Source organism: Schistocerca piceifrons, chromosome 2 (assembly GCF_021461385.2).
Source record: "Schistocerca piceifrons isolate TAMUIC-IGC-003096 chromosome 2, iqSchPice1.1, whole genome shotgun sequence".
In the NCBI taxonomy this organism is placed as follows: domain Eukaryota; kingdom Metazoa; phylum Arthropoda; class Insecta; order Orthoptera; family Acrididae; genus Schistocerca; species Schistocerca piceifrons.
The window spans coordinates 611,900,389-611,926,878 of record NC_060139.1 but is presented as its reverse complement, the minus strand read 5'-3'; the positions used below and the strand labels follow the sequence as shown (position 1 = coordinate 611,926,878).

At 40.4% G+C, this 26,490-nt stretch overlaps 1 protein-coding gene across 3 annotated transcripts in view; it reads right to left on the bottom strand.

Moving 5' to 3' along the window:
- The window catches only part of LOC124773042 (patronin), a 399,845-nt gene that overhangs the window by 30,677 nt on the left and 342,678 nt on the right, over positions 1–26,490 (bottom strand). For all 3 annotated transcript variants that reach the window (XM_047249368.1, XM_047249369.1, XM_047249370.1), the window contains 3 exons: positions 20,541–20,624; positions 11,094–11,192; positions 3,067–3,198 (listed from right to left, as the gene is read on the bottom strand). In XM_047249368.1, the coding sequence (XP_047105324.1) occupies positions 3,067–3,198; positions 11,094–11,192; positions 20,541–20,624 (315 nt within the window). The remainder of the gene's footprint in view (positions 1–3,066; positions 3,199–11,093; positions 11,193–20,540; positions 20,625–26,490) is intronic.

The following is a 26,490-nucleotide window of genomic DNA, read 5'->3' as shown; positions in this document are numbered from 1 at the left end:
CCCTTTCTGAGATTATTTCTGAAATTACCGAAAGTACTTTAAATCCATCTTTGCAACTACACCAAAATGCATACTTTTTCCCCACCAAATGCATTGGGTTTTATTAAAATCAAGCCTGATCGGTGTCCTGTAATGATACATATTTACAATCTGGCTTGCTTTCTGAAACTAAAAATAGTTTGTTACAAATGATGTCTATATTACGTAAGATATCTTATGTCCAATTTTCACTCACATCAAGACCCACTATCTGCTCACATGTTTTTGAGGTAGGTATTCCTTATTTGACACTGTTATTAGTTTTTATAACACTTTGGTCCACAGTTGGACTACTGTCTAGAAATGTTTCAACCATCTCTTTGTATGCCCCACTTTTTTACATTCTTGTTTGTGTAATGTTCGTGTGACAATTTTTTTTTTTTTTTTTTTACAAACAAGGTATTTCACAGTAGAGTTGTACAAGTTTTTTTTCAATTTGGTCATTGGTCCACCCCTATTTTATTCTTGTAGCAACTAAAACTTCCTGTCACCTAAAAGCCACTCATTCAAAAGTGATGAATTTTGAGTATCGCCTACTTTTCTCTGGCTGCCATATTAAAATTTACTTCTTTTGGCAAAACAAAACATCACTTCACTAACATCCCAATGCAATTGAAACTGCAATGGAATATTGAAACACTGGTTCATGTAACAAGGAACTGAGGACAAATCTGGTCAAAAGTTTATGAAAAACACATTAATGATATCAAAAAGTGTAATTTCTTTACTTATCTTGTTGCAAAGCCACACTAATTCACATTTCACCAGCTATAAATTACTCTTAAAAATCATATCATTCCATTGAAAAAGTGTGCAGTTACTCAAATGTCGAGGCAGATAAAAGTTAGGCTTGTTTACCATACGGCAAAATACACTGAGCTGACCAAAGTCATTGGACAGCGATATGCACATATACAGAAGGTAGTAATATTGCTTAAATAAGGTATAAAAGGGCAGTGCATTGACGGAGCTGTCATTCGTACTCAGGTGATTTATGTGAAAAGGTTTCTGGTGTGATTGTGGCCACAAAGTGGCAATTAGCAGACTTTGAACATGGAATGGTAGTCTGCGGTAGAGGCATGGGACATCCCATTTCGGAAATTATTAGGGAATTCCACATTTCAGGCACTGCCTCTCACCAGGGGCAATGCAGTGGCCAACAGCCTTCACTTAACAACCAACAGTAGCGGCATTTGTGCACAGCTGTCAGTGCTAACAGACAAGCAACACTGCATGAAATAACTGCAGAAATCAATGTGGGACATATGATGAAGGTATCCGTTAGGACGATGCAGCAGAATCTGCCATTAATGGGCTACGGCAGCAGGCAACAGACACGAGTGCCTCGGCTAACAGCACATCATTGCCTGCAGCACCTCTCCTGGGCTTGTGATCATATTGGTTGGACCCTACATGACTGGAAAACAGTGGCCTGGTCAGATGAATCCCAATTTCAGTTGATAAGAGCTGACGGTAGGGTTCAAGTGTGATGCAGACCCCATAAGACCTTGGACCCAATTTGTCAACAAGGCATTGTGCAAGCTGGTGGTAGCTTCATAATGGTGTGGGCTGTGTTTACATGGAATGGACTGGGGCCTCTGATCCAACTGAACCGATCACTGACTTCAAATGTTTATGTTTGGCTACTCTGCACCCATTTGTAGACTGTTTGCAGCCATTTATGTTCTTCATGTTCCCAAAAAACAATGGAAGTTTTATGGATGGTAATGCACTGTGTCATGGGGCGAAAATTGACCGTGACTGGTTTGAAGAACATTCTGAACAATTTCTGGGGAATGACTGGCCACACAGGTTGACCAGCACGAAACTCATCAAACTTTTATGAGACGTAACAAGAGGTCAATTTGTGCAAAAAATCCTGCACAGGTTCAAAAACGGCTCTGAGCACTATGGGACTTAACATCTGAGGTCATCAGTCCCCTAGAACGTAGAACTACTTAAACCTAACTAACCTAAGTACATCACACACATCCATGCCCGAGGCAGGATTCGAACCTGCGACCGCAGGAGCAGAGCGGTTCCAGACTGAAGTGCCTAGAACTGCTCGGCCACAGCGGCTGGCGCCTGCACAGGTGACACTTTCACAATTAAGGATGGCTATAGAGGAAGCATGGCTCCATACTTCTGTAGGGCATTTATAACAACTTGTTGAGTCCATGCCACGTTGAGATGCTATGCTACACCTGCCAAAAGGAGGTCTGACACGATATTACAAGGTATCCAGTGACTTCCATCACATCAGCATATTCCACTATTTCAAATACTGAAATGAGATTTTGGCAATTGATAGCATGTGAACTGTTTGACAGATTTGAGGGGTGTTGTGAATATTTCATTCTAGCTTTACCACTGCCAAGTGTGATCATATATACGTACGCTACATAAAATGAATTTCCTCAAGACCGGTGACAGATAGAGGTCTCCTCCCAAGCCAAAAGAAAAAATATGTATGTTTACTAGATTTTATACAAAGCAATGTATGGTCTTATACGCACCAAATGCAAGTTAATAGTGACCCCTAGTTTTCAATGCAAACTTTTTGAATTTCAGGCAGTGTGTTACTCATACACGAAATCTCACAATAACTCTCATCATTAGTGGAGCGATGGGCACTTCACCAGGAAGTGGACAGTTCACCCACTGAAAAAATTCACCTGTGTGTGTACCTGCTTAGAGGCTGGATCAGCAATTCCCAGAACTGCAGGTAATCGTCTCCAGCTTGTGCCTCCACTAATGCACAGGCAGGGATTTTTGGTCTTCAAGTATCCATCAGAATTGCATTTGCAGCCCCCACTCTAACACACACACACACACACACACACACACACACACACACACGATAATTAATACTAACAAACAATTTTACGTTCTTACATTAATGCTGGCATCAATATTCTAATAACTGTATGGCAATCTGAAAGATACTACTATTTACTTATTAGAAATGCACACAAAATAACTGCAAATCTGACCATTTAAAAGCATGCTACTGAAGGACTGCCATACCTGATGGCGAAGGTAGGTGGCGCATACTGCTTGTGCCTGGAGATGGTGCTCTTCTTGGAGGAGTCGCTCTGCCCAAACCAGAGTCTGTATCTGTGTAACGATAGACCATGCTATCCTGATCTGTGCTTGAACCTATATTATAAAAGTAGAGAAACAGCTGAAGGCATAACAAAACCATATTTTCTGGAATTAACCAGATGACAGAAAATTTGAAGCAGCAAGTACAAGACTGACATGTTATAAAACCACTGTAACACAGTTCATAAAGGTGTCCATTTTTCTGTACTTGTTCTACTTTAAAAATCGCTAATTTGATGATTCTTTTTTAAGTCAGATGATGGAGGCTATTGGAATAATGAATGTCCAACACCTCCAATTGAACTACAATTTGTCTCTCAGCCAAAAACAGAAATTTACAGTAATGGATGAGATAATTCTAGACAAATAAAATATATGGAGGAAAAAGTCAGATGCAGGCAGAGTTTCAGTTGACACCAATGTATTTCTTATCTGCTATGATTATGACGAGAAAGAATTAATATGAAATTCAAACATGTTTTATTTTATTTAGCAATTGAATACCCCATCACAAGCTACTGAATTTGGTAAGTTGGATATCCAGAGTGTTTCTTTTTACTAATTTTGTCTCAATTATTTTATTTTATGCTTTTACCTTGTCATTTTCATCCTATCCTAACCTATATCTCCCCTTCCCCCTTTCTCATATCCCCCTTTCCTCCCACACTGCCACCAAGCTCTTTATTGTTCTATTTGGGAGGAGCCTAAAGGATTTGTTGGTGGCCACTTTCTCTTACTCCACTGAAGAGTTTGTGTATATGTTACCAATAATGTCAAGTAACACAGATGTTAGTACAACAGGAATTCTGCACAAATACAACAACCTAAGAAATATCATATGCCTCTCAGTGCAATGAATATTTACATGTTTTGTGACAAGTCATTTATCATATTCTAACTGCATATATAAACTTCTACACAGCCATGAGGATCGTTGTACTCTTTGGAAGGTACATTAGTCTACTTGTTTTTCTTTGTAAATATTTATTGTGTATTATTCTTTCCCTGACACATGCTGCACTCTGGAGGATCTCCTCATTATCGATCCATTGGAACAAAAAGTAATTGTAATCCGAACTATACATTTCACTATCTTTACTTCTCCTTCTGACATCGTTAACTCTCAAGTGAAGCTGGCACAGTGCTTACCAATGTACACTGCTAGCCATTAGAACTGCAGCATCAGAAAGAATAGCAAATAAAAACATGTTACTTATTGTGCTCACACAGTATATAAGAATAATACATTATTGCATTTAGGGGCACACAGGATGTGAAATTTGGTACCCAGAGCTGACATCTCTGAAAGAAACAGTGGCATTGAGACCAATTGAGATTGGATGATAAATACAGTTAGTCCTTCATGATGTTTCAGCTCTGTACTAAAACCCACATATTTTAGTGGCTGGTGGGTAGTGGAGTGCCAGTCTTTTAGTAATCCATGACCAGATGCTTCCAGTCATTGAAAGATCCAGCAACAGCCCACACACCCCGTCTTGAGTGGGTCATGGCAGCACAGGCAGCATGCTGTCTTGCATCCCTATCTTCATAAATAATGCCATGAAGACCTTGAAGACAGGGTGGTGCCATAAGCCTTACCACATCAGAACTGTAATGACAGCTGTCAAATTAATGGCAATGCACCCCACACCATCATGAGACATATTGCGATCATATAATCATGACAAATGTGATCTGACAACATTCAGTCTCCTTGGAAAAGCCACATGGAGACATCTTGATGCTGTTTATGGAATTGAGACACATCTGTCAAAGCTATGTGATGCCACTCCAGTGACCAGTGTTGTTATTGGATGCACCATTCTTGGGACACTTGTCTCTGATCCTACGTCATGGGAAGCTGCAACAATAGTCACCATGCTGGCATTCTGTGGTGCTCACATTGATCATGCGGTGTGATGTGGATGTATGGTCCCGCATACTTAAGCAAACTGTAAGTCTGTTCCTTGAGCTCTAGTCTTGTATGGTTCTCTTGAACCCATCAGTTCCATATTCACAGGACAGGCATGGGATCCTGACAAAAATGAGAAACAATGTAGTGGAATGATAAACTGCAGTCTTGATAGACCACAATGGTGACTGTGTCAAATTCCAACACATGTTAGGAGGTAATTCTCTTTCTTATATGAAGCAGAGCACTATCTCATCACATACAATCAATATTCAAATGCAATTTCTAGATGAGAAACAAAGTGCATAATCTTTCCTCATTTGCGTACCCAAGCATGTGGCACACTGCATGTCAGTTTGACATTTGTTCCATACTACCTTCGTGTTATTGTAATTTTAATGGCCAGTAGTGTAATACTTCTGAACTCCTACTCTCTCTGACACATCCCCCTTCATCTTCATGCTCTCGTCCTCACTACAGGTGGGTAACTCTTACCCTGTGGTCAGAGTGATTTGCCCTTCATTTTTAATCTTCCCCAGCCTATCCTCCTGTCCTGTCCAAGAAAGGAATTAATAATTCTTAAGGCTAGGCTAGTATAGTGTGTTTACTTTTGTGTGTGTTTATTGGCAGTACTAAATGTTTTGCCTCCTGATAGTAAGTACTAGCCCACAATGCTGTCTCATAATTTATTAGAATACAGTTCACTGGATGTCAACATTGTCAGCTTCAGCTTACAACCCTCCTGATGTATGTTCCCACGGGGCATGCTACAGGAACTTTAGCCATGTTTTTGTGGATTAAAACCTATACGAACAAAGCATCATGGCAAATCCTATGATGCCACTGTCAACCTCATATTAAATCAGTTTGATTTCCAGTCAAGAGTTTGCCTCCACCATGTCAACATCAGGTTGGGTGATAAAATAAAATTACAAGAGTTTGAAATTGTGCCCCCCCCCCCCCCCCTCTCTCTCTCTCTCTCTCTCTCTCTCTCTCTCTCTCTCTCTCTCTCTCTCAAGATTTCTATCCCAATTCCAGCTGCTTTCTCACATAAATTAATCCCCTTATTTTAATTGAATCAGCTGCGGCTACCTGGTGAAACATTGTAAACTAACTAAACAAACACTGTTTTTTGCCTTGTTTCACAAATAGGTTTCCAGTTATAAGCCCATTTTCAAGTACAGTACTGATTCCAAAGAAGTACTTTAAAATGTGCTTATAACTCTAAACCTAGGATTGTGCAGTAAACATAATAAAATTTGTGAAACAAGGCAAAAAACAGTGTTTGTTTAATTATCCCTTTATCTCTGTACAACATAACAAACTAAGCTCTTGATACCTAGTTATTATATGCTATTGCCAATGAGTTTAATTCAAATTGTCTGGCAGTGAGACAGATATTGTCACTCATTATTTGGATGCTGCACATACAGGGTGTATACACAGACAAGGAAAAAAAATTCCCGGATTTCCCGGTTAAAAATACACTTTCTCCCAGGTGAAAACACACTTTTTCTGTGTTACGTGACAGTATATTTTCCCCTGGAACTGCAAAACTTATCAATCCTTTGAATGGTTATGGTTATCGTTTTATACACGGGTGTAGAGCTTCCTGGCACTTTAGAAAACGAAACTTAGGGAAAAAGACACATTTTGGAAATATCTTTGATGTGCAGCAACACACACTGCGTATTTTCGTATTATGAAAGTATACAGTGGAATTCCACCAAACACCGCATGTTACTTTCGAATAATTGAAATCGAGATTGCAAATTGCAAAGCACTTTTGTAAGCCAATCATAGCTCATGTCACGTGATCTCGCAAGCCGATGACAGCAGATATTCAGAGCATAGGACATGGGATGTTGTCAGCTAACAGAAACATCACTGTTAAGTAGCACGAACACACAAACAAGGAAAGTTAATAGTTTAAATTAATATACATAGTTTTGTTACAAGAAAAGCAAAGCTTTCACATATAAAATTGGTCTCTTAAGGTTAATAAGCTGCAAGAGAAGCTTGCATGAGCACTGTTTACTGTTGTGTACGGTGCATTTCCTGTGCAATTTACGTTATTTTCATTTTTTTTTTTCTCTTGTTTACGTTTTATTGTTGAAGTATTATTCTGCAGTATGGAGGTACAGTAATATCCTTTGGTAGAGTATCGGTTCTTACCAGTCAAAATTACAAAAATTTAACTGAAAACTAAAACAATGAAAAATTCCCCAGGTTTTTCCCGCATCTCCAGGTTCGTATACACCCTGATATACAATATAGTCAGTCAAAACTGATTTTATTATTTGGTAACAGAATGATTTTCTTAGTGTTTATAGAGGCACTACGGTATATTTTCATCCCTTACCTAAAACTGACTCTTCATAACTGTGTTTTTTATGTTAATGAGTCATGGAATCAAGTAGTACATTATTCTAGAATGAGATTTTCACTCTGCAGCGAAGTGTGTGCTGATATGAAACTTCCTGGCAGATTAAAACTGTGTGCCTGACCGAGACTCGAACTCGGGACCTTTGCCCTTCGCGGGCTAGTGCAGAGTGAAAATCTCATTCCGGAAACATCCCCCAGGCTGTGGCTAAGCCAGGTCTCCGAAATATCCTTTCTTTCAGGAGTGCTAGTTCTGCATGTTTCGCAGGAGAGCTTCTGTAAAGTTTGGAAGGTAGGAGACGAGATACTGATAGAAGTAAAGCTGTGAGGACCGGGCGTGAGTCGTGCTTCGGTAGCTCAGTTGGTAGAGCACTAGCCCGCGAAAGGCAAAGGTACCGAGTTCGAGTCTCGGTCGGGCACACAGTTTTAGTCTGCCAGGAAGTTACATTATTCTAGTCTACTCCTTTGGACCTAGTTGACCAGTACACTGCAGACCTGATGTAGCGGTAAATTCTACTTGGCCATGACAAAATACAGAACAATAAATAATCTTCATCAAAATATCCTTATACTAGTAAAGCTATTTACAAAGGTTCTGGATTATGCGTGTACTCTCCTCATAAATAAACTGACTGCAATGCAACAAATTAATCCATATACTCTATCAACCAGGCATATCAACCAGGTACTTACATAAGTTGAAAGGAACCACTATTCACCATATATTCTATCCTCATTGCAAAAACTGAGGAGTAGTAAAGTTAACATAATGCAAAAAATCTGATAAAATGTAATTTTTGAGATCTGTTCCTAAACTGCAGTCACAAGGATTTAAAATTCATCTTGTCACAGTTGGGGAGATGGCAGAACAGTTTCTCTTGAGATGAGGTGCTGACAGATCATAAGAACCATCACTGGACAAAAGAAAATCTTCCAGCTATATGTGCACAACATTTCAGCTTCAATGAACAGTAGATATATAGATAGAAATAACATAAAATAAGGCAGAGTCAACCCTCACTTATAGTGGACTGATGTAAGGAGCACAGAAATATCTAACAGAAAACAATATTCACACTAGTTTCAAGCTCTTGCTCTTTTTTCTAGAGTTCAAAGTTAGTGTGAATATTACTTTCTGTTATGAGTTTCTATCCTCCACACTTTAATTCACTAAAGGTGAATGGTTGCCTTTTTCTTATTTTACATATTTTTCCATCCCGGTTATTTTGAATAATGGTTCAATGCAGCTCTCCATGCTACCCTATCCTGTGTAAGGTGCTCCATCTCTAAGTAACTACTGCAATCCACACCCTTCTGAATTCACTTCCTGTATTCATCTCTTTGTTTCCCTCTATGATTTTTACCCCCACATTCCCTTCCAGTACTAAATTGGTAATCCAGTGATGTCTCTGAATGCGTTCTATCAATCAATCCCTTCTTTTAGTCAAATTGTGCCACAATTTTCTGCCCAATTCTAGTTAGTAGCTGATCATTAGTAGTTATACCACCCATCCATCCAACCTTCAGCATTCTTCTGTAGCACCATATTTCAAAAGCTTCTATTTTCTTCTTGTTTAAAGTGTTTATCATCCGTATTTCATTTCCATACATGGCTACACTCCAGACAAATAACCTCAGGAAAGGCTTACACAGAAATAAATTAACTTTTCTGGCCTGCTGTGATGGGAAAAAGAGAATGAGTTATGTTCACATGTTTCCTTTTTGCAAGATGGGCTCTTAAATTGTTCACATGTTAAGGCCACTTTGTTCTCCGGATATATATCCCAAAATATTTTTCTCTGAGGACTCTCAAAATGACAAATGACCAGATATGCTATGTCATCTGCAAATGCAATGGAACTGATATTGTTCCACGCGTAGACATCAGTGTTACCATCAGCAAAGTATTTTGTTACATTAATGTGTGGATTGTGGACCGTGGAAGTAATTCTGAATAATACCTGCAGTAAGTAGCTTATATGTACATACAATGCAAAACATTATGTCAATGAATGCAATGAAATCAACAGTCATATTTTTGTTATCACAAATCTCAAATCACTTTTTGGGGCAATGAATTGATTTTTTTAATATAATTCTCTCTGGCATTCTACAGGGGTCATATAACAAACATAAGTGAATTCATAGGATCAGAAGTGATGCAGGATGGGGTAATCTGCTGACGGCTTTTGATGGGTGCCACTCTAATACTGATATAGAATAATTCTGCAATGCCAAAGATACTTGAACAAGTGGTATTCATCAGCATCACCTTCATATTAAAAAACCAGCACACAGGTAATATTGCTGGCCTCAGTCTCCCTCCATTCACACTGCCAACTTTTGTGAACACTTTCATCTGTATTATTTGCGTTAGACACTATCACTACTTCGTGCCCAGGCAAGATTATGTGGTCAATATGTGACAACCTGTACAGGAATCAATATCTTGAAATATAATGCTGGTTATAATCTTATGAAAATTAATGCAAATAAAAATATGAGGAATGAAAATATTGAACAGTTTCAGTGCTTTATCATGAAGTAAGACACACTATTCATAATAAGTGTTCTTTTGAATACCCTAGTTACTTGCACCCCAAAACATGGCTCTTGAGATGCTGTAGTGCTGCTTGAGCTGCAACACAAAATAGTATCCACAGACAACTCAAAACAACATTAGCCAAAAGATTTAAGAATTTATCGGGAGACTTAGATGCTGGACAAAGATAGGCAGCTGAGAAAGAATAGGATTGGGATGATAAGTGAAATATTGTCTTGAGCACATGATTATCTCACGTATTTCCCTCTGGAGAATAGTACTGTACTGTACTGTCCTCATTACCAAGCACACTTTCCATTCCATGCTCTCGCACAATTTTCAAACAATAAACAAAGATAAACACTATGATCAAGATTAATACCTATTACACCCTGCTGATTGCTTAATTTCTACATTTCATTTCTAGGAATCTAATGTTACTCTCTCAATTTTAATGCAATAACAACCTTGATTTAAAAAATAGTCAGGCATAAATGATCTACTTAAGCTCTCCATTTTATGTATCATTAAAGAACATTAAACTGCTTAACAGGACTGTTTTACACGAAATGAGAAATCCTCTTCGTCATTTCTTAACTTACCTTTAGGTCCACCACATTAGCATTTAGAACATTTTGGTTGATCTACTGCTGCTACAAAATTTTCACTCTGAATCAGTATGTCCTTTTCCCCATTATCTCTCATAATTCATTTCAGCTTTTGGCATAATATTTAGCTTGACAATCAAATTAAATTGTGGAAAAAGTAACTACACTCTTTATTTTGTATTCAATGCAAAATAGAAATTTTATAAGAATAAAACGACTTCACATTATCATGCAGAGAACGTCTAATTTAAAAAACTTCATCATTACATGTGGCAGTCATGTTATAGCCTTAGTGAACTTGTGGGTTTTTAGGCTATTAATCAATGCTAAATGTGCAGCATGTATTAAATGAATACAGAAGTTCCCAATGAACCATCACCTTGTACACAAAGGGTAAACAGTCTATGAAAGCCTTTCAATAGTGAGATTAAACAGGTTGATTAGAAATCCGTCCACCAGGGATTAGCTACATGCTGAGTCCTTTAGGAAGATCAATGCTTCTTACCACTTAAATTCATAAGTGAATTTGATTTCCTTCCCCTAAAGTTTCCCTGATAAGTAGGATATTTCTGTCGACCTCTAACTTGACCTGGTTCCGAAACATCTGGAAATATTATATTTCAGCATAGCTTAATATTACATAAAGAACAATTATTATAAATTGTTAAGATAATGTGTTGCTTAATCTGAATAATCTAAGAGTCATAGCACAAAATTTTCCATAGTGAATATCTGCACTGCTTGCAACACAAATTGTACAGTATAACAGCACTGGAAATAAGCTCTCTACTTATATGATTATAAAACAATGGCTTTAATGCCTGTCTTTGTTGATATTTCTGTACTTTAAATTTTAAATAGTACTACACTTCACTTCAATGAGTCACGATGTCAACACACTAGAAAGTGCTACTGGCAGAACATTTTTTAAACTCTGAGAAAGGTTAGAACAGTGTGCTAGTCCACAGCTACAACACAGGGCAAGATCTTTAGTAAGATCATCACATCCCGGGCTGGCACACAGTTTTAATCTTTCAGGCTGTTTCGCCACAATGCACACAATGCTGTACAGAGAAGAGTTCAGCCTCTCAAAATATTTTATTGTACCTTACATTACTACAGAGTCTTAAAAAAAGCACATGACTATGTGAAATATCTTGCTGCTTGTTTTATAAGTGTAACATCTATAAAGTATAGTATCAAAGTTTTCTTTTGTTTTAAATCAGGCTTACACGTATCACAATTTTTGAATAAAATAAACTTTGTGCAGTCCCTGGTGTGTGAATGGTTTTAAATTCCAATGATTCATAGATAAAACTCATGTAAATGTGGCTCTCTGAACCATCTGCACAATGTTTCACCAATGTGCATGAATGTGCATGTTCTGAAAACTACTTTGTCCTTAGTGAGATTTTACAGGAAGTCTTCTTAGAACTGGCAGGGAGTTTTCATTTAATCATCATGATGTTAACTAGTGAATAAATTTACCAACAAACATTTTCAAACATGTTTCATTTTCAAACAGAGTTGCTATAAGCTGCATTAGGTGTTAGGTAAGGGGTTGTTAGTCTTGAAACTAACTCACAATTTGTCAGAAAACAAAATATGGCTTAATTTAGTGTCTTATGCCAAATATTTTTAGTATTATGGTATTTATTTTTAATGACACACAATTCATTAACATGACCACAATTCAAGCATTGCTGGAAATTTCAGTATTTCATTTGGTGTTTGGCAGATTCCTGGTGCATAATATCCTAATGCACCTTTTCTAGATACCTGGAACAAGATCATTTTGTAGCAATTCTAGACTATTTTTCTCATAATGTTGGTTGGTTGGTTGATATTGGCAGAGGCAAGAGGCGAGAGGGAACCAAACAGTGACATCGTTGGTCCCATGGTCCAAGGTAGCAGCCACTAAGGGAGGAACACCACCAACAGCACCCAGTCATTGAGAAAGGAAAACACCAAAAACAAAGAGACAGAAAGAATGCTGGGCATCAGGAATAATAAAGAACAGGAGGGGCAGGGGTGAGAGCAGGTGGTGCCCCAAAGGTGCTAAGTGACAGGACGGTGCCGACAGTGCTGCCAACCCATGTTGATACCCACATGCCACACCATGATCGCAATACTACTGGGACATCAATAGGTGAAGACAAAATAAGAAAAAGGGGGAACAAAACAGCACAAAAGACCAGACAAAATTTGGGCAAAAGGGGAGAGAAACCATGGCTGGTATGTAAGCAAGGCCAAAGGCCTCCCAAACCAATGCCAACATTAACTGAGAGACTTCAATTCTGGAAGGAAATTCAATCACTTAGATGAAGAAAACCAAGGAGGGGTGTAACCATGCATGTGTCGTCCACTAACACCCACAACAAGGAAAGTTGGAGGGTGTATCACAATAAGTATCACAGTGAGGGAGTCCTGCAACTACAAAGAGGAAGGGGGGAGGGGGGGGGGGGGGGGGGGAGGCTCATTACAGAGTAAAAAAAACCATTGATCAACCTGGTATGCCTGATACAAAGACGGCATAGGATGGTAGATTCCCCACCACCAGGACAGATGGAAAGAAGAACTCCACATGGCGGGAGTCCCTTTAATTGCAGGAAGTTATAGCCTGAAGGTCATTCATCGAGTCGGCACTTAACAATACTCTGGTGAGGGAGGGCAGTTTAATAAGGCAAAGGTCCTGGTAAATGACTATCAGTTCCACAATTAATATCTCACACATGACAGGCAAGATGAGTTCAAGGCCAACACACATCCCGTATGATCGGCACATTTACAGCCATCGGTGTAAAAAACAATAACACTCTGACACTCCCATAAAAGCAGGTGGACCAAACAACACACCAGAGCAGAGGAGGCTTTTGAACCCCAGGAGATATCCATTCAAATCTGGGCCCAAGGAACCAAGGGATGTGTTAGGGAGACAATGTAGGGAACCACACACAGACGGAAGATGACCACTGCAGCGTAGAGAAGCAAGGCGGAGCACAATGGATAAACCCGTCAGAAGGTGGACAGCAGGCAGGTGACGTCCTGGAGCCGTGGAAAGAATAGAATATGAGGAGTGAGCAGGGAAAGATTGGATAGTGATGGCATTAGAAACCAAGAGCTGGTACCACTGAACCAAAGGGTAGGGGGGATCCCAGCATCAAGCAGGAAACTATCGACATGGTTAGTGCGAAAGGCACTAGTGGTCATATGGCCAAGCCGATACCATAATGGTGGACAAACTGCGGCCCAATAAAGGTGGAGAAGAGCAACGACTCGTGTCCTAAGAGATGTCAGCAAGAATGCGAAGGACATTTGAGTTTACAGAAACAGTCAATCTTCAGAAGGCAAATTTGGGGCAACCAAGTAGCCTTGTTGTCAAAAAGAAGGCCCATGAAATGGAACTGGGGGCTCTTGGTCAGATGTAAGGAGTCTAGGCATAGCTCCGGATCAGGATGGACCATAGCACAGCAACAGGGCTGTAACACCTGTGATTTAAGGGGAGACAATTGAAAACAATGGGAGAAAAGTCCATACAGAAGTGCACTAGATGGCACCTTGAAGCTGCTGCTCTGTAGAGGCCACCGAGTGGAAGCTCGCAACAATGCAGAAACCATCCAAATACACAGTAGGGGTGACGAACTGTCCAACAGAGGCCGTGAGTCCATTAATGGCAATGCAGAAAAGGACACTTAATGAACAATCCTGTGAAACACCATTCTCCTCGGTCTGCAGACAGCTGGAGCTGTGCTGACCTGTACTCTGAATAACCGATAGGACAGGAACTGGCAAATAAAACTCAGGAGTGCCCCCAAAGACCCCACTCATGGAGTGTAAGAAAGTTGTGGTACAGTCAAGGTATGTTGTAGACCTTATGAAGACTGAAGAAAACTGTGACAAGATGATAGTGGCACTGAGAAGAGGCCTGCCGAACTATGATTTTTAATGAAATCAGATGATCAATCAAGAGACAATCCCTCCAAAAGCTGCACTAGTAAGGAGACCAAAGGTCCCACGATTTGAGGATACAACAGAGCCAATGAGCCACCATCCATTGAAATAACTTGCAGGGGACATTTGTCAGACTGATCAGCCAGTATCAAACTTTCATTCTGCAGCAAAGTGTGTGCTGTTATGAAACTTCCTGGCAGATTAAAACTGTGTGCCGGACAGAGAATTGAACTCGAGACCTTTGCCCTGCACAGGCAAGTGCTCTACCACATCTGATCAGCCGGTAACTACCACGCGACAACAGATCCTTATCGAGCTTAAGGACATGAACCACAATACTGTCCCTACAATGAGAGAGGAAAATACTTTGGAGCCAAATACTGTTATATTACCACAGGAAATATGGTTATCATGGAGGATTGAGGTGTTGAAACAATAGGTTATGGACATAATTGGGGCCAGGAGATGAACTGTGGCAGGAGGAGAAGGCCAGAAGTTCTCACTCAGAAAAAGGATCATTGCAGGATTCCATCTGACAAGGAGTAAAACTTAAGTGAGAAGCTTTGGGCCTACTGTTTCCAGAGGAGGAAGGCAATCAGATAGGATGCTAACACTGATGCCATCACAAAATGAGTCACAAGGTATTCCACAAGAACCAATGGGTCCATAAAAATGTCACCCAGGCAGGCAAGGCCTGGGATGGAAGATGGCTGTTGGCAACCTTGGAGGGTGTGAAGTATAGCCCACATCCATGATGAAGAGAGAGGAGGAGAACCTAGTGAGGGGGCAAAGCATTCCCAACACACCTAATTGCTCTGTTTCATTAAGTATACGGATTTGGCATGAGGCATTTAAGGGTAATCAGACCGGCAGTACACGGATGGAAATGAGAGAATCTACATCTACAGTCATACTCTACAAACCACCGTGAGGTGCTTGGCAAATGGTACATCCCATTATACCAGTTATTAGGGTTTCTTTTATTCCATTCATGTATGGAGCAAGGAAAAAAATGATTATTTGAATGCCTCTGTGTGGGCAGTAATTATTCTAACCTTATCTTCATGATCCCTATGCGAGCGATATGTAGGGTAGGTATTGTTGTACATCCCTAGACTCACGATTTGAAGCCTGTTCCTGAAACTTTGTTAAGAGACTTTCCTGGGATAGTTTATGTCTATCTTCAAGAGTCTTCCAGTTCAGTTTCTTCAGTATCTGTGTGACACTCTCCCACGGATTAAAAAAAAACCTGCGACCATACGTGCTGCCCTTCTACGAATACAATCAATATCCGCTGTTAGTCCTATTTGGTATGGGTCCCACACATTTAACCATTACTCTACAACTGGTCACATAAGTAATTTGTAAGCAATCTCCTTTGTAGATTGACTGCACTTCCCCAGTGTTCTACCAATGAACTGAAGTCTACCACCTCCTTTAATCACCACTAAACCTATGTGATGATTCCACTTCATGTCCTACAAAGTGTTACACCCAGGTATTTGTATGAGTTGGCCGACTCCAACAGTGACTCACTGATATTACTGTCACAGAATACTACATTTTTTCCATTTTGTGAAGTGCAAGACTTTACATTTCCGAACATTTATAGCAAGTCACCAGTGTCTGCATCACTTTGAAATCTTATCACAATCTGGTTGAATATTTATGTAGCTTCTTTCAGATAGCACCTCATTACAGATAAATGCATCATCTGCGAAAAGCCTGATGTTACTATTAATATTGTCTGCATGGGTCATTAATATACAATATGAACAGTAATGGTCCCGACAAACTTGCCTTGGGCACACCTGAAGTAACATCTACACCCAACGATGGACTCTCCATCCAAAATAACATACTGCATCCTCCCTACCACAAAGTCCTCAATCCAGTCACAAATTTCACTTGATACCCCTTATGATCATACTTTTGACAATAGCCACAGTATGGTACTGAGTCAAATGCTCTTCAAAAATCAAGAAATACTGCGTCTACCAGATTGCCTTGATCCACAGCTTTCAGTGTGTGTCATGTGAGGAAAGTACGAGTTGGGTTTCACATGATAGATGTTTTCGAAATGCATGCTGGTTGGCATTGAGGAGTCCGTTCTGTTCAAGATACACCATTATGTTTGAGGTCAGAATGTGTTCCAAAATTCTACAACAAATTGCTGTCAAGGATATTGGACGTTAGTTTTGTGGATCACTTCTACTATATTTCTTGTATACAGGTGCAACCTGTGCCTTTTTGTAAGAACTTGGCATGATTTTTTGTTAAAGAGATCTACAACAGACTACAAGACGGGCTAACTCAGCCGCAAATTCAGTATAGAATCTAACAGTGCTTCCATCAGGTGCTGGCGCTTTGTTCAGTTTTAACTATTTCAGCTGTTTCTCAACACCACTGACACTAATACTTATTTTATTCATCTTTTCAGTGGTATGAGGATTAAATTGTGGCAATTCTCCTGGGTTTCCTTTGTAAAGGAACATCTGAAAATGGAGTTAAGCCTTTCAGCTTTTGTTTTGCTACCCTCAATTTCAGTTCCTGTCTCATTCACTACAGACTGGACACTAACTTTGATGCCACCAACAGCCTTTATATGCAACCAGAATTTCTTTGGGTTCTGTGAAAGATCACTTTACAATATTCTGCTTCAGTAGTCATTGAAAGCTTCATGCACTGCTCTCTTGGCACCCAAATGTGTTTCATTCAGCTTATCTCTGTCTATAGCCCTAGACTTTGTTTTACACCTATTATGCAGTAGCCTCTATTTCTTTAGAAGCTTTTTTACTGTGACTGTATACCATGGGGGTTCCCTCCAGTCATGACCTGTTCTGGGTACATGTCTATCCAGTGCATGGTCAACTATTCTTTTAAACTTGAGCCAGAGTTCCTCTACATGCTCCTTACCCTGTGCTGACAGTTTCAAGTTCCTGATTGAGACGTGACACTTTTTTTTGTTTTTTTTTGTATTTTTTTTATTTTGTTTACTAAATGTATGTATCTTTCTGCTAGTTTTAGCTGTCCTTTCTACTTTGGTTATCATTGTTGCCACAGCTGTGTCGTGGTCACCGATACCAGTTTCGATGTGGATATCCGCAAAGAGGTCATGTCTATTTGTTGCCATTAGATCCAATATATTTCCATCATGAGTAGAGTTCCTAATTATCTGATCTAGGTAGTTTTCAGACAAGGCATTTAGTCAAGTTTCACAGGTTGTCTTACCATACCCACCACTTACAAAACTGTAATTTTCCCAATTAATTATTAGATGATTAAAGTTTCAGCCGATGATTATAGTATGATGGGGGAACTTACATACAAGTGAACTGAGGTTTTCACTGGAGTTTTCAGTTAATTCACGAGATGAGTATGGTGGGGGATAGAAGGATCGCATCATCATTTTAAGTCTATCTCCGATACTGAGTCCTGCCCAAACAATCTCTCATGCAGCTTCAATTTCTACCTCCTTGGACTTCAGTTTCTTGTCTACTGCGTCAAATACGCCACCTCCATTTCCCTTTTGCCTCTTATTTCGATATAACTTAAATTTTCTCCAAAATTAAATCAAAGGGGAGTGGTCACTAGTGGCAACTGGTGTAATGAAGGGAGAAGGGGAGGGGGAATGGAGCAAAAGATCGATGGCAGGGAAAGTGCCATAAGCTGCACTAAGATGGATAGGGTAATCGTCATTAAGAAGGCACAGGTTGTGGTCGGCAAGAAAATGGTCTATGAAGAGACCCTGACCAGATAATAAAGTACTCTGCCACAAAAGAGTGATTAGCATTAAAATCCCCGAGGAGGAGGAAGGGTGGGGAAAGTGTGGGGGAAGGGTGGGGGAAGTTGCTGTAGGATGACAGAGCTGAGAGCAGAAGGCAGAGGTTGCCTGTCAGGAGGGAGGTAGATATTGAAAACTGTTACTGCTAAGCCAAAGTGGACCCAGATGGTAACCACTTCGAATGTGCTATGAAGGGCGATCCATGTACTAGCAAAGTCTGTACGGACCAAATGCAAGCGCCACTAGAAGCTGTCAAATGATTGAATCAGTTCTGACAAAGCAGACACAAAAGAGCGTCAGTGAGTGCACGTCAGTAAAATGAGATTCCTGTAGATGGACACACACTGAAGAATAGGAGGAAATAAGGTATTACAACTCCAGAAAGTGACAGTAGTATCCTTTACAATTCTGATGAATAAGCACAGAACAAGGATCGAAATGGGAGGCAAATGGACCGAAGCCAGTCACATTTGCTGGGTCACCACCCATCAATGACAAGGATGGGGTGATGACATATCTATAAACAAATTGTCAAACCTGCTGTGTGTGTGTGTGTGTGTGTGAGACGCCACAGAAAGGGGTCACTGGAGAGTGTCCCATCACCGGCAGACTCCAAAGAAGAGGGACTCTTCTCTTTCCCTGGCTTGGTAGGAAGAGCGGCACACAGAGAGGAGGGTGTGGAAACCACAGGGGAAGGGGAGAAGAGGAGGTGGGGCTAGGATAAGAATGGCAGAGGATGGGAGAATGATGTAACAGAGGCAAAGTTAGATGTCATGAACACAGGTGAAGACTGTCATATATCTGATTAGCCTCAGTGTAAGATAAATGATCAAAGTACTGATGCTTCTGGATCTTCTTCTCCTTCTTATAAGCTGGGTTATCTGGTGAGCATGGAGAGTGACAGCCGTGACAAACATATACAGGTGGCAGAACACAGGAGCTCCTCTCATGGAGTGGGCATCCAGATTCACCGTACAGAGGATCCGCTGTACAGCGAGAAGATGTGATCTAAATGCAAACGCCAGAAACACCTCACAGGTGGCAAGATGTACAGCTTCACATCACATCACAGTGATAAACTGTAGGGATCTCCATCAAATGTCAAAATAAAGGTACCGGTATTGATGTGATTGTCCTTAAGGCCTTTCTGAACACGCTAAACAAAATAAATGCCCCACCGTTTCAGATTTGTGCTTAGTACCTCACCAGTTAGGAGGATAAGGTCCCTATGAAAAATGACGTCTTGAACCATATTCAAATATTGGTGGTGACTAATGGGCACTGGGAGGTCAACAAGATGGCCCCAAGCACGAAGAGACGCAGACTGGGTGGCAGTAATAGTTTTGATCAACAGCAAACCTGACCACACCTTACTCAGAGTCCACTTTGCCAAACATGTCTTCAATAGCTCCTACAAAAAAATAATGGGTTGTTGGTGGTGAAAGTGTCCCTGTCAATTCTGGTACAGACTAGGTAGTGGGGAAGTGTTTGACCCTAGCCTGGCTCTCCTCCCAGGGGATAGCCATGGAAGGAAAGGCCACACGGTCACAAGAAGCAGAATTGAAGTATCCACTTCCAACTAAAGATACGGACATAGAATAATGGCCAGTTTTTGGAACTTAATATGTTTCATACGCAAAGTGTCCATCCTGACACCACCTACTCTGATCAAGGACTCTCTTATAGCCACTACTCAGCCACAACAAGGGCCGTCTGGTATGGAGGCCACTGCTCAGAGTTCTGATGCTCCAGAATGACAAGCAACCACACCAAGGCATACACGGGGAGGCAACAGGAAAAGATGGAAGAGGCAATAAGGCCACATGACAAAGATGCTAAGTAAGGTGTTCTTTCCCAGTTAGCTCACACTATGGAGACAACATTTAGGAGGGGAGGTCAAACCCCAAAACAGGGGCAGGGGAGGAACAAAATCATAAGGGATAGCAGAACCAAGAGGATAGCAGGGCCAACGTAGACAAGGACAGCAAGAGAGGGGAAGGAGTGGCAAAAGGAAAGGAGCAAGGATAGGGAAGGAGCAAGGATAGGGAAGGAGAGGCATGGGAAAAGGAATGCAGCCAGGGAAGGAAGAAAGGGCTGCAATAGCTTGAGGCCCCATATGCGCCAAGCACAAATTCACAAAAGAGCCATGAGCCCCTGGGGTAGTCTCATAACGTTAAGACAGTTTGGATGCAGTGATATATATACAGCTGAACATACCTCGTGAAGTTTTGTAAGATCCTCTCCTGCCAAGTTGATTGACACTACGACAAGGTGATGCTCCCCGACCATCATCTGGAGAATCTGCAAAGTGAGTGTCACATGACAAACCACAACATTAATTAGGGAAAAAAAGAATGTGCCATTGAGAAAACAAAACAGATCATGCCTTTAACTACTCACTTTCATATATTTAATATCCTCCTTAAAACTTAACAAAAAATGCAATACAGTGAAACCTCTATATAACGTTTTTCAAGGGACCACAAATTCTGAACACTGTATAGAGGAAAACACTATAAAGAGGAAGGCTTCCAAATAATAATTATAGGGCATTACTGAAGTTCAGGATACCACTAATCAGCTTTGACAAATGGTGCCACAGATGACATTTTAAATTTTCACAACATATGATATTCATTGCAAATGATCAATGTATCACCTGATAGTTTTTTTAATTAAAACATGGGGCTCGGTAGGTGGATGGGTGAAAGTAAATGGATCAGTTTGTATGGTAAAAAGTTATAACAGATTCTTAAGATTGACATCATTGTCCAAAGCTGACAGGTGGTATCCCATTCTTCAGTTGACCCAGTTATAGAATATGAGCCAAATTTTGTATTACATAAAAACACAGTAAATGGCACAGATTAAAAAAGAACTAGTTACAAAAAAATTACTTCAATAATTAAATTATGAAATGGAACTTAAATTTCCACAAAATTCTAGGAACCTAAGCAATTTGAAAATAACATACCTATGATTTTTTAAAATATTCAAGCAGGCTTGCTTGTTTTCTATTTCTTCTAGACTCTATGGCAATCATTTCTTGCTCCAAATGAGCAAGTTGAACTACTGTTCTGTCCTCAAGTCTATGGGCCATCATGTATCTCCTGAATCTTTCAAAGGCTTCAGCTGCCTTATTATATGAGGGCACACGGTCATCTTCCTTGTCATTGTCACTTTCACTACCACTATTACTCTCCAAGCCTCTCTCTGCTGTCAGCTCCTCAATACTTTGTACTCCTGTAGTTGCCACGTTGTCATCCACAGCCACAAAGTCCTCAAAAGTGACAGAATCACTGCCTATTAATTGATGAAACTCTTGCAAATCACTTGCAACTTCTTCCACAGGGACCGAGCGAGGTGGCGCAGTGGTTAGACACTGGACTCGCATTCGGGAGGACGACGGTTCAATCCTGCATCCGGCCATCCTGATTTAGGTTTTCCGTGATTTCCCTAAATCGGTCCAGGTAAATGCCAGGATGGTTCCTTCGAAAGGGCACGGTCGACTTCCTTTCCCATCCTTCCATAATCCGATGAGACCTATGACCTCACTGTCTGGTCTCCTTCCCTAAACAACCCAACCCCTCTTCCACAGGAGCTGCCATCTCATTCTCACAGAATCCCGTTTTTGTGAAACAGTTTTTAATAGTTTCAGCACTGACTTCCCTCCACGAGTACATAATTAAATTTATTGCCTGTAAAATATTCAGCTTCAGTTGTGAGCTTTGCTGGCTTCCCGGTTTTCTTTGGTCCATCAAATTCAAGGCCTTTTTTACAAGGGCTGTCCTATATTTAACCTTAAGGGCGTGTATTATGCCCAAGTCCAAAGGTTGCAGGCGGCTGGTGCAGTTGGGTGGCAGGAAAATTACTTTCCCTTTTCTCAGAAAGGGTACGTCTGGTGGATGTGCCGCACATCTATCTACAAACAGCAGCACTTTTCTTGCAGCACTCCCCATTTTGGTGTCAAATTCTCTGAGAAAACGTAAAAATATTTCGCTCGTCATCCATGCCTTGGCATTGTTTGTATATTTGCACGGAAACGTGGAAATGTTTTTGAAGCGCCTCGGATTTTTTGGCTTCCCGATAACCAAAGGTTTCAGTTTTTCACTGCCATCGGCGTTTGTACACAACAAAACGGTAAGACGTTCCGTGCTCTTCTTACCGCCATGGCAATTTTCCCCACGAAAAGTAAATGTCTTATCCGGCATTAAATTGAAAAACATGCCGGTTTCGTCAGCGTTATAAATGTCACGCAGTTTGTAGTCCTGTATCAGATTAAGGAGAGTCTGCATCCACTGAGCTACAATTGATTCGTCCACACTTTTACTTTCTCCACATTCCGATTTGTACACAACACCATGACGCTGTCGAAATTTATCAATCCATCCATTGGACGCCTTAAAATTGTCCATTCCTAACTGTAGTGATATTTGAAGTGCCTTCTCCTTCAAAATAGTTCCGTTTATAGGAATGTTTGCAGCACATGCTTGCTGAAACCAAGTTAATAAAACTTTTTCCATTTCGTCGTAAGTCGATGGTTTCAAACGCATACGTTTCAGATTTCCACAATTCTCAAACCCTTCGATTATTGACGATCTGTTTTTCATAATAGCGTTGAGTGTTGAAGGGGCCAGTCCCAATTGCTTCGCTAGCTCCACGCGACTCACGCCAGGAGATGCCTCCACTTTTTTAATAATAGAAACCTTCTCTTCCAGAGAAATATTCTTCCGCTTTTCACTCATGTCCACTGATGAAAGCTTTAAAAAAATGTTATATCGAAGACACACACTTACTAAAGTGCGCGTCATTTATGACGGCGGCCGAGTTTAGGTTCGTTCTGCGCATCTGACGTCACAAAACACAGTCAGCCAATGAACAGAGAACGACGTTGCCAGAGCTCGACCGCAGTGCAGAGCATGGACGAGTGTCTTCAGTTTTAGAAACGTTCAGTCATAAATAAACTAATTGAAAAAAAGCAATGTCTTGATAGCAGACTTTCTTTTATAGAAAGTTTGGAAAAAGCATTCTTTATACCAGTTGCTTCATATTCTATTAATTAATTAAACCAAACAAGCAATAAGCCTCCTAATTCAGGCAATAGCAAGGAAAGGTGTTTGTATCATTCTCACTAACCACTTTTCCGCAATAAAGAACAGCGGTAATTGTTATTTCCTATTGTACTTTGATGAAACGAGTGTAATTCATAGTCATACCAACACTGTTTGCCGGTATTTTGCGTGATGCAATGAATGACGAGCTGCGTTAGCATAATGGTTCAAGTGTATGGCTGCAAAGCGAAAGGATCTGGGTTCAAACCCTGCTCGATCCTTAATATTTTCTTTATTTAAAAACAATATCGAAGTGTCTTACTTCATGAATTTTATTCGTTTGAAAGTAATTTTTTGAAATTTATAGTGGCAACTAAAATCGACCATATGAAAAGTATACGCTATGGACTTTTACCTCTGCAAACTCTTCAAAATTTCGTGCAATGGTTTACATCTAATGCTGCACAATAACTGCATTGAACATCAAAACAAAATTAAGTCATTTATGGGGGGAAGGTATCAGTCAAGAAGATGTGTAAAAATCAAATTTTTGGGCCAAATAGTTTTTATGAAATTGAATGATAAAGAGTGTCAAAGCAGTCGAAACACCATGTGTCTGCACAGGCGAGCAACGCAATGATGACAAAATCGTGCACATCGCCGAATGCGGGGAGCACGTCTCTGTAGCAGCGAAAGGGTTAATGCGGCCGTGGTGGCTTTACTTCATAAACTGCGCGCTCCCCCCTAAACGTAAGTTTGCGAACTATACTATGCCGCTGCTTCTCTTGGCGCGTACAACTGGCAACACAGCAATCTCCCGTGTCTGGGTGGGCATGCGCGAACCGCCAAGATAAAAGAATTGAACTATAGGCACACGAACTTTTGCTGCTCAGCTCACACAACACGCTACGAATTCAAAGCAAGAAAGCATCGACTGAAATGGCACCAAAAAGATCACAAGCAGAATGTGCGTCACATGTCACGTGACAGGGTTCTGCTGCTGGTATGTCAGATACGCTGAGTGCGGACTTTCCGAGCCGGTGCAAACTGTGAATCCACAGAACGGAAAACGATGCGTCTACATCCAGTCACTTAAACGCTGTAAAGAGGTAAATAATTGACCAGGATTCCAAAAATATGAGCGTTACATGGAAGAAACTGCAATATAGAGGAAACGCAGCAAAGAGGAAAATTTAACATTGTTTATATGGGCTTTTAGTCGGGACCGAAAAAAACTGACGTAACATAGAGGAAAACATTATATGGAGGAAGTTATAAAGAGGTTTCACTGTAATAAGAAGTGTAAAAAATATTTTATGACATTTATTATATTACTTCCAAAATAGGAGTCTTACGGCATATGCAAGAGAAAGGCATATACTGTTTTACAGAATGTACTAACAAAGTCCAGGAACGTGCACATTACTCAAAGACAACATTATTTATAGGACTCTTTTGTTAAAGGTTAGTTTTATTCCAACCAGTGGCGGATACAGAAAAACCTCAAGGAGGGGGCGCTAAAGATATCTTGAGTTACCTTTTTACTAACATAATAAAAAATAATCAACTCACTTGCAAAGTTTAAGAAAGTTTTATTTAAAGTGATTACACACATATACAAGACAATGCCATCTTGTGATATAAAGAAGTTACAATTGTGGTTCTCTTCCTTAAATGATGAATTCTGTGCGCCTATTCTTCCTGGCAAATTGGTTAATTACATGGTCAATAGGAAAATCAGTGTCAGGGTGAGTGTTCAACAGAACTAAGCCATTAAGTCGATCCTCCTCCATTGTTGACCTCAGCCATGTCTTTGTACACTGCAATGTTGAAAACCTTCTTTCTACTTTAGCCATAGATGCACGTGGACAAGCAAATATTTTGTACAGCGCGTGCAAAGTAGGATTGTCAGATCTAGGACAAACAGGCAATGCTTGCATAACAGAATCACGATTATTCAGGGCGTTTTGTGTGTTAGCTATCATTGTGCCAGACAGTGACGCAGATACATGGGCTACATAGAAAGTACAACTACTTGATAACTCGATTCAGTCGAGTTGACTGGCAAAAGAAACAAACGAACAGAGTGTGGGCTAACTGGCTGGGGTGGCAAGGGTGACACTGTGGGCGGCCGTGCGCCCCCCATGTGTATCCGCCACTGATTCCAACATTGAGATACAAGGACCAAGTGTTACCTCTGATTTGACTGAAGGGAGGTTTACAGCATTTGTCTGAAATGATTAGCATTAGGTACTGAACAGCATGTTACTTCCTTTGTACACTGGTTGTCTTGGGCAAATAAAATAACCACCTCTGAAAGACAAAGGAGGACAAAATATTAGAATTTAACAACCCATTGAAGAAGTCATTAGAGACTGAACACAAGCTTGATTAGGGAACTACAGGGAAGGGTGGGGAGGTGAGTGGGGGTGGGGAAATCACCCACTCCTCCTCTACAGGTATCATCCCACAATTTTCTTTAAGCAATCTACCAAAACCATGAAAAATATAAATTGCATTCTGGAAGATTTGAAACAACATTCTCCCACATGCAAGTCCAATGTCTTTCCAATGTCTTACCATTGCACCACCTTGCTCAGTCTGAAAGACAAATCAGAGAAATCAACAAAAAACGACAGACTACAGGTGGATACCTCTTACCATGTGGTCAGAGTGATTCGCCCTTCGTTTTTAACCTGCCCCAGCCTATCCTCCTCTCCTGTCCAATCAAGGAAATAACAGTTCTTAAGGCTATACTAGTATTGTGTATGTTTAATTTTATGTGCATTTATTGGCAATACTACATGTTTTGCCTCCTGACAGTAAGTACTAACCAGCAGTTCTGTCTAATGACTTATCAGCTTACACTTCACTGAATTCCACCACTGTCACCAGTCAGCTTCATCTTACAACCTTCCTAAAGTATGTTCCCACGTGGCATGCTACAGGAACTTGAACCATGTTTTTGTGAACTACGGCCCATATGAACAAAGTATTATGGCAAATCCTATGATGTAACTGACAGTCTCATATTAAATCTGTTTGATTTTCAGTCACGAGTTTGCCTCCACCATGTCATCATATGGTTGGTTGATAAAATACCAAGAGTGTGAAAT